This window comes from Poecilia mexicana, unplaced genomic scaffold, assembly GCF_051168715.1.
Source record: "Poecilia mexicana isolate PSO_F unplaced genomic scaffold, ASM5116871v1 scaffold_17, whole genome shotgun sequence".
NCBI lineage: Eukaryota > Metazoa > Chordata > Actinopteri > Cyprinodontiformes > Poeciliidae > Poecilia > Poecilia mexicana.
The window spans coordinates 24,990,484-25,003,331 of NW_028263386.1; the positions used below are offsets into that span (position 1 = coordinate 24,990,484).

A 12,848-nucleotide genomic window follows, 5' to 3' on the forward strand; every position below is an offset into this window, starting at 1 on the left:
CTTTATGCCTGGACATGGTCACACTTCAGTAAGAAGGTCGCTTGGTTGGTTTGCAGTGGTCATAACTCTAATGTAATGTTAGTAATGTTTCTCCTGTATTAGACCTGAAATTGCAGTTGTTTAACTCAAATTGTTTGGATTTAGAAACTGCCTGGAATCTCCTGCTTGGTACTGAGGTGTGGCTACAGTTTCACCTTCCCAGTTGATCTTAGCAACGTAAAGCAGGCATGTACTTTTTATTGCATCCATAGAGTTTTATAGCACAGAAACACGACAATTCATTTATAGAAAGTACTGGCAAGCTGATCCTCCTGCTGATGTTGGGCTGAAAGGGGCTCTCTGGTTGGGATGGAGACATCCACCTCTGGTAGGTGAAAATGGCTTCCTTTACATGCTACCATTTTCTGAAACCACCTGTTAATTTGTAATTTCCTTTCAGACAAAAAGCTGCTGCAGCTCGGTGGAGACCCTGTTGCTTTGTTTCCTCAGTTTTGCGCTTTTTTTTTTTTTTTGTGGAATCAAGTCTTGTTCTCATTGGTTTACAAACCTTCAGTGCCTTACTGGTGCTCTATTTCCTTGGGTGCAATTTCCAAGGTGGCGTTGACGCCTTCTGGTTACCTAGAAAAAATATGTCAACAATGCACCAATCATTATTTAAATAGGTTAAAAGTTGTCTAAGTTAAAGCAATGTCTCATACTGAGGATGGATGCAGGTTTTTTATAGTGATATTTACTAAGCTGAATCACTTCCTGTAGTCTTTTAACTGTACTCACCAAAGCTTTGGCAGCCATCTTTCTTTCCCAACATGACTAATTTTCAACCATGAACTTCAGACTCCAACATGGTAGTTGCAGCAAAACCTTCGCAGGTCACATGATGGGGTAAAAAAAACAACCTCAAGACAGATTTAACACAGCCGAATTATTCTTAGACTCTCATCAGAGAATTAAAACAAACCTCCATACATTCTGCATCTCTTAATCCATCTTGGAGTAATACTCATTTATCCATGAGTTACTTATTAAAAAATATACAATAAAGTTTTCTGAAACACGTTTTCCTTTACTTTTGATTAATGTATGCAGAGAAAAGTCAACAGATCTCAAATGTTTGGCTTAGATTTAATTTCAATGCAAATCGTGAACTTTCTGTTCTGCAGCAGAAAGTTGGACCAGAACTTCGTTTCCTTCTCGGGATCTAGAGTTCTGCAGATCACCAACTCCAGATGTTTGATGGATCTGAAAATATTCTATCAATTTAGTTTTACTATCGTTTAAGATCATTGCATCATGTTACTGCGCATGTGTTGGATTTTAATTCCATATGGCTCATAAATTCCCTCCGGTTAAATACAATGCTGCCATTTGACCAGCAGATGTCGCCCTTTATACACTGGCTCTGTAACATCCAGATTCATTTCCTTCATTTTCAACATGAAAGCATTAAAATCCCCTCATATTGCTCTATTTATTTATTTATATGCCTTCAACTGACAAAATCACCAAGTCACAGCTTAGTACCAGGGTAAAAACCTTTATTTAAAACTCTGAACATAACATCAAGTTATTAATGTAGTGCTATAAATGAAACCATCCTAAATACACCACAGACTGAAAATTACAAAATCCAAAGACGGACAAATTTACAGAGCCCATCCAGTGACATGGGAATTAAAAAACACTCTTGGCATTACCTCTCTATAATGAAGTTGTTCCCACAATATATTATATAGTTGTTTTTTTTCTCCCATGTTGCTAGACGGGTTCTGTACCAACTTGTTACGTAAAAAAATAAACAGCTTTAAAGAAATGCATTGTGAGCAGGCAATGTGGAGGTCAGACTGGAGGAGTTACAACATTCAGAAAAACACTCTTCATCACAGTCCCAGTAAATAAATGAGCAACCACATAAAAACAAACCGCTCACAGATGAAAGCTTCAATATCCAAAACATTCAAAATGCTACAGGGCAGAATTACAGGTTAATACATTTATGTTCCAGAAGAAAATTCTAAAGTAATATTTAACATGTTCTCTGCAAGGCCTAAAAAATCCTAAAACTTTTAGAACAAGTAAAACTGGTGACATTTATCACACCTTAATTGTCACTGGTTTGACACTTTGAACAAAGAAAGAAACGCTGAAATCTAACAATGTTGCTCAGGAGCAAAGCCGCCATATTAGCTGCCTAGGCTATGTCTTCTTCCTCCTCTTCAAACTCGCCCTCCTCCTCGGCCGTGGCGTCCTGGTACTGCTGGTACTCAGACACCAGGTCGTTCATATTGCTCTCCGCCTCGGTGAACTCCATCTCATCCATGCCCTCGCCGGTGTACCTGTGACGAGACAGCATTAGCGTCTAGGCCTTGCACTAGCACACCACTGTGTTTTAGTACACCTGATAAACTCGGTTAGATTGAGGATCAAAGTTGTAACATTTGTTACATTTTCAGATGGTGCAGTTCACTTTCACATTGCACGTCAAACCTGTTGAAAAACCTGTTTTCATCTTTGCATCAAGGAGGGAAAAAGAACTACCGAAGGAAACTAGACGAAAACCTATGAAGAAGACACTGAGCGCTACTTCCTTCTTCATGAAAAGTAAACAAATGGAGTGACGTCAGATTTAGTGGTTGTAGAATTTTGCTTCCGCTTTGACCATGAGCCATTTCTTCTGCTAACGCGTTTGTTTTGGATGCATTTACCCAGAATGCCCTGTGTTAAAAGTTGGCTTGCTGCTTTTGGAGAGCTCTCTGGGATGCTTGCATTCACATATGAATTTGAACTGCATCAGTGGTCATTCAACCGAATTGAGACCAAGGTTTTTCGGTGGACCAGAGTTTGCTTTATTGGTCCACATCAGTTCGGTAGCACCTCCCCAAGCAAATTCTCTGGACAAACAGACTAGCGTTTGATTAACCCTAACTCACCAGTGAAGGAAGGCCTTGCGGCGGAACATGGCGGTGAACTGCTCTGAGATGCGCTTGAACAGCTCCTGGATGGCTGTGCTGTTTCCGATGAAGGTGGCAGACATCTTGAGGCCACGCGGCGGGATGTCGCAGACGGCTGTCTTCACGTTGTTGGGGATCCACTCGACGAAGTAACTGCTGTTCTTGTTCTGAACGTTCAGCATCTGCTCGTCCACCTCCTTCATGGACATGCGGCCACGAAAGATGGCGGCCACAGTTAGGTAGCGGCCGTGGCGCGGGTCGCACGCCGCCATCATGTTCTTGGCGTCGAACATCTGCATGGTGAGTTCAGGGACTGTCAGGGCCCTTGGAAAAGAGAAGACATTCAGTTGGAATTAAGTATCTAAAGAAGTGGAGGATAATCCTAATATAATGGGGGATTGAGCATCTTCACCGGTACTGCTGGCTGCCGCGGCTCGTCAGCGGGGCGAAGCCCGGCATGAAGAAGTGCAGTCTGGGAAACGGCACCATGTTGACGGCCAGCTTCCTCAGGTCGGCATTCAGCTGGCCGGGGAAGCGCAGGCAGGTGGTGACGCCGCTCATGGTGGCCGACACCAGGTGGTTCAGATCGCCGTATGTGGGTGTGGTCAGCTTCAACGTACGGAAGCAGATGTCGTACAGCGCCTCGTTGTCGATGCAGAAGGTCTCGTCAGTGTTCTCCACCAGCTGGTGGACAGACAGGGTGGCGTTGTAGGGCTCCACCACGGTGTCCGACACCTGCCAGGAGGGGAATAGAGAGAAAACAATGAAACCTAGTTTAAGATTGGGAGAATCTTAAACTAGGTCTTCTATTTGGGTTTCACCAACCCAAATATAAGACTTTTTAAGATGACTATGAATGAAATTAAGACCCGTATCACAACAGAGATGTCCAAAATAAAATTGTAGCTTTGTGCTTCTCGCACTAGAAACAGCTGACTGCAGTTTTTTTTTTTTGTTGTACCCAACACACACAGAACCTTATGGTTTGGCAACAGAAGCAAGTCAATGGCAAAAACAAATATCGTCCACGCAACTGGCGATAAATTTACACTTACCCAGCATGGACATCGGAGGGGGAAAAAAAAAAAAAAAAAAAAAAAGCTAGCAAGCAAGGGAACCACTAACCTCAACTCCCACAAGTCAATGTATTTCATTTTTTTAAATGAATTCAGGACATTTCAAGGCCTGACTTTGAGATACATGAATTTAAGTCTCAAGTATGTGTGGACACCTTGAGGAGCAGTTATGAAGCAGAGCATCCCATCATATGTGAACAGAAGTGAACATCGTCATCTCCCGCTTGGTCCATTATTTAAGGAAGGCGACGATATAAACCTTGGGTGACGGCACCACGCTGAACGTGTTCATGATGCGGTCTGGGTACTCCTCTCGGATCTTGCTGATGAGGAGCGTGCCCATGCCGGACCCGGTGCCTCCTCCCAGGGAGTGGGTGAGCTGGAAGCCCTGCAGACAGTCGCAGCCCTCTGCCTCCTTTCTCACCACATCCAGGACCGAGTCCACCAGCTCTGCTCCTTCGGTGTAGTGGCCCTTAGCCCAGTTATTACCAGCACCACTCTGACCTGTTACAGATCGAAGTATTTAATTAAAAAAACAAAACAAAAACAAACAAAAAAAACTGGAAAATCCTGACATACTAAATATCCAGTTTCATTTGTTTATATGGGAAAACATTCAAGAAATTAAACCATTAACACTCCAGTTTTGTTTGGCAGCCCAACATGTGCTAGTTTCATTTTCTTAATCAAAACTAAATTCTTACAGAAATATACATACCAAAAACAAAATTGTCAGGTCTAAACACTTGGCCAAAAGGTCCAGACCTCACAGAGTCCATGGTGCCTGGCTCCAAGTCGACCAGCACAGCACGAGGGACATATTTTCCCCCTAGTAGAAAGAGGGGAGAGGATGTAATAGTCACACAAAGTAGGGCTTTTTTTAATATAAGCGTATTTGTGCAGGCGTCACGTCCAAAACTGAGGCCGACGTGTATTTGGTCGCGCGCTCTACTCCTTCGCAACGGCGGCGAATCGTACCTTGGACTTGGGTGCATCATTGAAAATTCAAATTAGGCGACAGAATGGCCCTCCTGTGTAAGATAACGGTACTAAAGCGTTTCCTCCACTAACTGTACTGTGAAGCGAAGTGTGAACAAACCTGATGCCTCGTTGTAATAAACGTTGATCCGGTCGAGCTGCAGGTCGCTGTCTCCGTGGTATACCCCGGTTGGGTCAATGCCATGTTCGTCACTTATTACCTCCCAGAACTACAACCAAAGAGACAGGAAAAATTACATTTAAACTAACGGGCGGAGCGGGAAAGTAACGGAAACCAACGGCTACGGCTAACATTTTAGCTAACGGTTATGTTAACATTTTTTGGCCTCAACCTAAATGTAACTTTTCAGTCGGTGTTAAACAATGTAAAATGGATTAATGACATGCTATTTTATTTTGTATGGCTATAGATTGTCATTTAGCTAGCACTTACCTTTACTTTTTTTGCTAAGCTAGCTAATGCTAATTTAGAAGCCCGACCAAAGTAAATGTAACTTTTCAGTTGGTGTCCCAACGAATTAATTTTTAAGTCTTACTTTTAAAAATTAATGTTTACTTACTTTCGCACCAATCTGGTTGCCACATTGACCAGCTTGAAGATGAAGAATTTCCCTCATTTTTATCGAAAGAAAGCTTTCTAATAACCCAACGAATGAACTACTGGTGCAACAAATCCGTTAATGGAGGGAACTTTCTTCTTCGCTTTTTGACTGGTGAAAGTGCGGATTGATACTGGATTATCTATTGTCCAATAGCCGACCTTTATGCTTTAAAATCGATTCTCTAAGTCAGATTTAAATACTTTCAATACTTCAGTCATTTTAGATAATGCATCTTAACGAGTGCACCTTAGAAAGTAACTAAATTATTGTGATTTTTTTTCTCAACGAGACGGATTTGATGGGAACTACTTTTTACTCCGTCTGCAAGCGTGTAGGGACTTAATGCGCAGGCGCGAAAGAAAAAACAAAAAAAAGTCAAGCATGGAGCTATTACATCTTTCTTGTTAGTTCTTAACCCTTGTATGTAGAAATGGGGTCCAACCGACCCCACACCCCAGTCCTCGCACGCACAAGGGTTAATTAAACAAGGATTTATTTCAGTAGGGTTACTGTGACAAACGTATTAGGGTCATTGTAGAAAAAAAGGAGGCGTAAACTTCAGCCAAAAGACTCAGATATTTTGATATTCATCTCAGGAATTTTCTATGAAAAAAAAAAGGAAATTTCTGAGTTTGAAAAGTCGAAAGTTAGCAAGAAAGAAACTCAGCCGTTTTTTAATCTCGCAGGTTTAGCAGTCATGAGGCCTTGGTGTGGCTGGTGAACCTGAACTTAGCTTTGAGTTTGATCAGATACATCTAATTCATTATTTAACAAGGAGAAAGGTGGCTTGTCTGATGGTAAAAAAACAAAATGCAATATTTTTTATTACTGTTTGTTCATTTCAGTTGTAGGGGGACAATTAAAGTATAACTCAGCACTATAAAAACCAAAAACAGGTCTAATTCTTAGCCTATAAAATAGATTCCTGAATAATAATAGTAATATAATTATATTACAGCATCAACTGGTGTAAATTACAGCAGGAAACCGCATCGTAAAAAAACAAACTAATGGTCATTTTAACAAGAATCGGCTTTTACTTCGACAAACAGACAGGTAACAAGTTCTTTATGGCTGAAGCTGTTCATTTGACAAGTATACCTGCAAGTGTGTTTTTTTTTTTTTCAGAATTGCTGTTTGCAATAGCCACATACATTCCACTTTGTTGCTATGTAGAAAGCAATCAGATCCGCATGTTATCTCAAGAAATCCATTAAGTAACTCTCAACTAAATCCCCGGCAGTAAAAACTCAGCAGGTCAGATGTAAAACGGATCTTCTCTCTACGAAAATGCAGCTTATCGGTCATCTTTACAGCAGCCTAGATTCCCACACATATCCCAAATCACCAAAGCGACATCCGTTTGGTGAAAGCACATGATGATTTCCAAAGATAACAAGAGGCATTTACACAGGAATCGCCCAGGGGGGAGGCCTGGGAGGAGGGGGGAGGCTCAGTGGAGGCTGTATAAATAGAGGCTGCTGAGGACGGATGTTGTGTGAATTTGAACAACATGAGATCGTCACTCCAACTCGGCGTTCTGCTCTGCTGCCTGTTGTGTGCCGCAAACCTTCAGGCTGAGGAGAGAAGAAATTCCATGCGACTTTGTGGCCGGGCTCTTGTGCGAGCGTTGGTGTTCACCTGCGGAGGGTCCAGGTGGAGAAGACAACTGGAGGAGGAGGAGAAGGGCTTTCTACCAGACGGTCAGTGCTCGTTAGCTCGATAAACTGCGGCAACTTTGATGTCTTAGTACAAATCTGACTAACTTCTGTTTTGCGACAGACTTCTGGGAAGTCAAAGGAGAAGAGCGAGACTTTGTGAAGTCAGGAGAACTTCCAGGGATGGATTATCATCGCAGGGACCAGGACCAGGCCTTGATAACAATGTGCTGTCAACAAGGCTGCCGAAGAAATGAGCTGTCCATGCTGTGCTAGAGGGGAAGCTTATCTGTCAGATACCGTCCTTGTCTGTTTAAATATTTCAGTTACAAATGTATCCATAATGTTGTGATTTACCATGTAGGCACGAATAAAAGGCATCATGAATGTTTGTCCAAGGTATTTGTTTAATGATTAAGTTGTTCACAAAGAGGAAAACCTGAGGATACAAGAAATAAAAGTAGTCTGAGAAAGGAGCCCCAAAATGTATTCATTTGGCCAGATTTATGATTGCCATGGATTGTTCTGTGGTCTTTTAGAACAGTAATAAAGAATTCTACTAATTTTTCAAGTCTATCAATTAGTGTGTTGAGAACAACTTTGTCAAACACAGCACTGAAATCAAGTTATTACAACTCAAAAGTTTTAGACTCATCAACCTAAAACAGTCTCTGTGGTGTGATGTAGTCTATAGCCTGACTGAATAAAACTAAAGAGGTTATCCTCATCATTATGAGGTACATTTGATCATAAACTGTCTTTTTAATACTCTTTGAAATGGCATATTGGATATGGGTCTGTATTTACTGATTATCGGTGCAAATCTACAAGGTTTGCCCCAGAAAACTTGCTAAGCCCAGTGGTTGGGGCACTCAGCAGTCATTCATCCAGCGGCCCGCCGTGGTTTTAAGTTAAAAAAATATTTAAAGTTGACAGGAAATTATAAAATATCACTTGATAATTATGTGTTAGTGGAAGATTAATATCTGCACACCAACTATAAAGTCTTAAAAAAATGCAAACATTAAAAAAAAAAATCTTAAATAAGTAATACTAAATCTGGTGGGGGCACAAGTAAAGCCTGGTGGCCCGCCAGGCTCATAATACCCTGCATCTACATTTGGTTTCTTCAAAAGTTCTGTGTGTGTGTCCCGTTAACGGCCAGGTAAAACTGTAGATTTTTTTACCCAATTAGCAAAAATTTTATACTCACTCCCAGTTCTGCTTCGCAACAGACAATAAAAACGATGTGAATTTGAAGGACATTTTACAACGGATATCTGAAATGTTTGTTTCAAAGTCATCCTCCAGAGTTTGGTGCCATCATAGCAACTGCTACACAGAGGGAGGGATTTCTAAGTTGGGCTTTGATTTGAGTGAGAGCTTTTACTGCTCCAAACGCTGTGAGGAAAAACACTCATAAAGCCTGTTTGGTTTGGACTTTATGGCCATCATTTCCGATTTAAGACGTCTGAGTAGAAGGTTGTACATCCTGTGTATGCCATTATATCATAAATGAGTTGTGAAGCCAGTTTACCTAATTTTCATGCTGTAAAATGATGGAAACGACCCTTAGCTAGCTGATAAATGGGTATACGTAACCGTTAAATTAGTTGTTTTTTTTACATCTTGACACATCTGCTTAAAACTCCTGAAGTAACACGAAGACGTCCTTCATCAGTTTTCTCTTCTTTATTACCAAGTAAAACAGATGTTACATTATAGACTTTTTCATATATTTACCTTTAAAAGCTTTGGGTGTGAAATTTACATGAGATGTTTGCATATTCTGACTCTATCACATTAAAAACGTTACAGCCAAAAGGCAGAGAAAAGTTGAGGAAGAGGATCACATGATAACCATTGTTTTTATTCATCAATAAGGCAAAAGAAAAACTATATAAATATACTTATGCAAGTCCCCGTAACAGTATCCACACCCTCTTAAACCCTTTCACAGTTTGTCACAGTAAAGCTACAAAACTCAGTGTATTTTATTGGGAGTTTTTTGTGTGTGAAAGGCTAGCATGAAGTAGTGCATAATTGTGAAGAGGAAGAAAAATTGAACAACACACAACTGTAAAGCGGAAGAATGAATTTGCACTCAGTCTCCTTTACACCTCGAACAAAAACCTAAGTGGTGTCAGAAGACTCTTTTTTATTAGACAGTTGAGCTATGTGTAATTTAATGTCAGTATAAGTCAGAGAACAAACATTAAGATAATGAAACACAGGAGACTGGTCAGGGAGAAGGATTGGATGGTTAGGTCATATGGATGCAAGTTATTGATTAATGAGTTGATCTAAAATTGATCAAATTTATGGGTTTATTCACGATTAATTGATAAACGGCCATTTTCTTAAAAATCTGCGTTTTCCTTTGTACCAGAGGTTCCTGTCTTTCCATTGTATCAAGGGCTAAATGTATCATATTACGCTGCTCCGTCATGCGGTATGAATGGAGGTAAAACTCAATGAGCTTCTTGAATGTTTATATTTCAAAACATAACGTAAAGTGCTTTTTTTCATGCCACACCAGACTCCGTTTACAGCTTTTTTTTTTTTACCGTTCTGGTAGTTTGATGGCTCCACTTAAGGATGACCAGCGGCGCCCTCTGCTGGATGGCGACCAAACCGCAATACTAACAGAAGGTGTTTAAGCGGACATTACTAATCGATTGGATCTCATTGTAATCTAATAAACCATTAATTCACAATAAATAAGTCAATTAATGGTTTGCGTTCCTTGTAGGTCATAAAACAATATTCCAGCTTCAAACTTCTCATGGATAAATGTTCAGTCTTATCTGAAAACTGAAAGAGTGTGGGACAACTTCAAACCTACAAAGAGTAGGAGTTCCTATTTAAAGTGATGTCAGGGACACAGCAAACATGTAGAAGATTTTAATGCAGGGAAGCTGGAGACAAACACATGCCACACTTTTGAGATTTTTAACTGTAAATTTTTGGAAAATCGTGTTCGCCATTATGTTTCAGCAACTTTACACCCTCACATTTAGTTTTGGTTTCTTGCAAAAAATACACTGAGGTTTGTTGTGACGTCACAAAACAGAAAAATATGGGTGTGGTTACTTTTACAAGGCACTGTAAAAATCTAAAAGAAAAATAAAATCAATTCTGCACCCTCAACTGAAAAAGACATTTTTTATCCCTAAATAATCAGATGGCTACGACTGTGTATTAGGGACATTGCAGACAGAAAGAAAAAAAGGAGCAAATTTTCACCAACGACTATCTGAAAATTTCTATCCTACAAAGAAAATGTGGAAATTTCTGAGTTTGCAAAGTAAAACTGTTGGAAAAAACTCAGAATTTTTTTTTGTTTAGATTAATCTCAGAAATATTCTAGAAAAAATCTTGAAAATGTGTCTGAGTTTAAAAAATCAAATATGTTCAAGAAAAAAAAATTATGGGTTTACTCTTGCAAAATTTAGCCTTTTAGAGCTCAGAATTTTTCTTTTCTTTTTTTCTTCTAGAAAATTTCTGAGTTTTTTAGCAGAAATTTACTCCCCGTTTTTTTTTTTTTTTGTCCATCCACAATGGCCCTGATACGTCATCGTAAATATATAACCAAGACCAAAGTTGAGTAAACAAAGTGAATGCGATGTGCAAAACACATTGCGCAACAAGATGCAGTGAAACTGTATTCTGTGCGCCGACCGAAAACAAACAGCATTAACATCGCATGGAAAACACCTCTAGGTACATCAATGACATGCCAGGTTTATCGACGGTCAGTGTTCGAAGGTGCATGGACAGCGAAACGTTGAGCGGAGACTTAAGAGAAAGTTAAAAGTCTCGTCCCAAAGCACACCTACACAGCAAACATACACATCATGACCAGGATGAAGATGGACGAACTGGTATTGCTTCCATGGGAACGGTGGAGGACAAAAAACACTTTGATGTGGCACCATTAGGAAACATCCACAATTAGCTTCTGTTTTTTTTTTTTTTTTTTGTTCTAAATTATTATTTCTGAACACAAACCTGCATGAAAAACACCGGGTAAAGAGCATGTCGTGAACTAAATGTATTCCGAGTGCTGACATCAACAAACTAAGGGACAACCACAGACACGTCCGTATGTCCAGACAAATGTCCAAAACGGCTTTAATATATATATTTATATATATTTATATATATGTACACTTTTTACACATAGGCTTTAAAATATTGCTATCAGAAAATGATAAATCGTGTATTTATGATGGTGAAAAAAGGAAGGAAATAATAAAACAGAGACTTAAATAGTGCTGTCCCCATTAGAAAGACGTTCTACTGTTGACCGACGACAGCCAGAACATCCCTAAAAATTCCCTAGTCACGACCTCGAGGTCCTGGCCAACAAAAAGTGACCGTATTGGTTTTAGCAGCATCAAAGGCAACTTCCTACAGTCATAAACTGTGAAACTTCTTCAGCAACTTCTGCTCCTCATCCACATATGGCACTCGTGTACGCTCACGTATCCCACAGCAAACATGTCGAACTTTGAACCGTTCACTCCGACTGGTCCAGGAGAAGCCGCAACCTACATGACCGAACGAAATCCCCCATAAAAACCGCCAAACACTACTACCATAATTTGTTGCATGTATTAGTTTGGCACTACTTTATTTTCTGTGCTAACAACACTTATTGACACCCTCTGGGAAGATGTGTGGAGGAAAAATCCCCTTAAAGTAAATTCGTCTTTTATTGCAAAGTTTAGAAAAACACACATTTTTATAATAATTTTTTTTTAAATAAAACTAGCCATTAACTAACTGTTAAAACAGTAACTGTTAAAACAGTTAGTTAATGGCTAACTGTCTCTGTATTTAATGAGTTCTACTTAAAATTAAATCAACCAGTGGTGGGCACACTTCCGTTTACGCGCTAATATTTCCTTCTCCATTAACGCTTGAGCATTTTTACTAACTGTGAAAACTTAACTTGTTTGACGTGTTAAACAAGTTAAGTCTTTGTTCATTAACTAAACAAAGAATTTAGTTAATCGGTTAACAACTGAATTCTTCAAGTAGTTAGACATTTATATTCATGCTCTTATTTTGAAGTCCTCTCCTCATGTTCTTTTTTTATTATTTAAAGAAATGTTACTGAACAAGTGGCAAGTCTACAAAAAAAGCCAAACGAATGAGGTATACAGAAATATATATAACATGTGTCATTAACACATTGTGGGTGTGAACAAGGCTGAAATTAGCATTTAGCATTAGCTTAGAGAATTTACCATTAGCTTTAGTGGACCTAATGTTTATGATTAATGCATCAGGATTAGGGTGACTACCGCTAGCTTTTTAGCTAGTGCTGCTAACTTTTTGGCTAGTGGTGCGCTATCAAAGATAAAGATGTTTTTCTCCCTCTCTGTATTGTAAAGGAAGACTAAGTACTATCCTATTTGCAAAAAAAAAGGAAGTTGTAGATCAGAGGAACCAAGTACAATATTAATTCATTTTTAGACTTTTTACACATCTTTACCAGGGGTGCCAACAGAGGTCCGTAATCCACAAACGTAGCTAGCGCTCTAAGTCTGTGCCAAT

At 39.6% G+C, this 12,848-nt stretch overlaps 2 protein-coding genes across 2 annotated transcripts; one reads left to right on the forward strand and one right to left on the reverse strand.

The window, feature by feature from the left end:
- Positions 1–1,518: 1,518 nt before the first annotated feature.
- LOC106919024 (tubulin beta-4B chain-like) lies at positions 1,519–5,723 on the reverse strand. The gene is made up of 7 exons (XM_014989159.2): positions 5,584–5,723; positions 5,124–5,232; positions 4,743–4,853; positions 4,284–4,528; positions 3,361–3,683; positions 2,928–3,272; positions 1,519–2,333 (listed from the first exon to the last, which is right to left on the reverse strand). The coding sequence occupies exons 1-7, from the start codon at positions 5,638–5,640 to the stop codon at positions 2,189–2,191; spliced, it is 1,335 nt and encodes a 444-aa protein (XP_014844645.1). The 5' UTR covers positions 5,641–5,723; the 3' UTR covers positions 1,519–2,188.
- A 1,406-nt stretch (positions 5,724–7,129) lies between these two features.
- On the forward strand, positions 7,130–7,663 carry LOC106919027 (relaxin-like). Its single transcript, XM_014989161.2, has 2 exons — positions 7,130–7,328; positions 7,408–7,663. Exons 1-2 carry the CDS (start codon positions 7,139–7,141, stop codon positions 7,557–7,559), a joined length of 342 nt encoding a protein of 113 aa, XP_014844647.1. The 5' UTR covers positions 7,130–7,138; the 3' UTR covers positions 7,560–7,663.
- Positions 7,664–12,848: the final 5,185 nt, after the last annotated feature.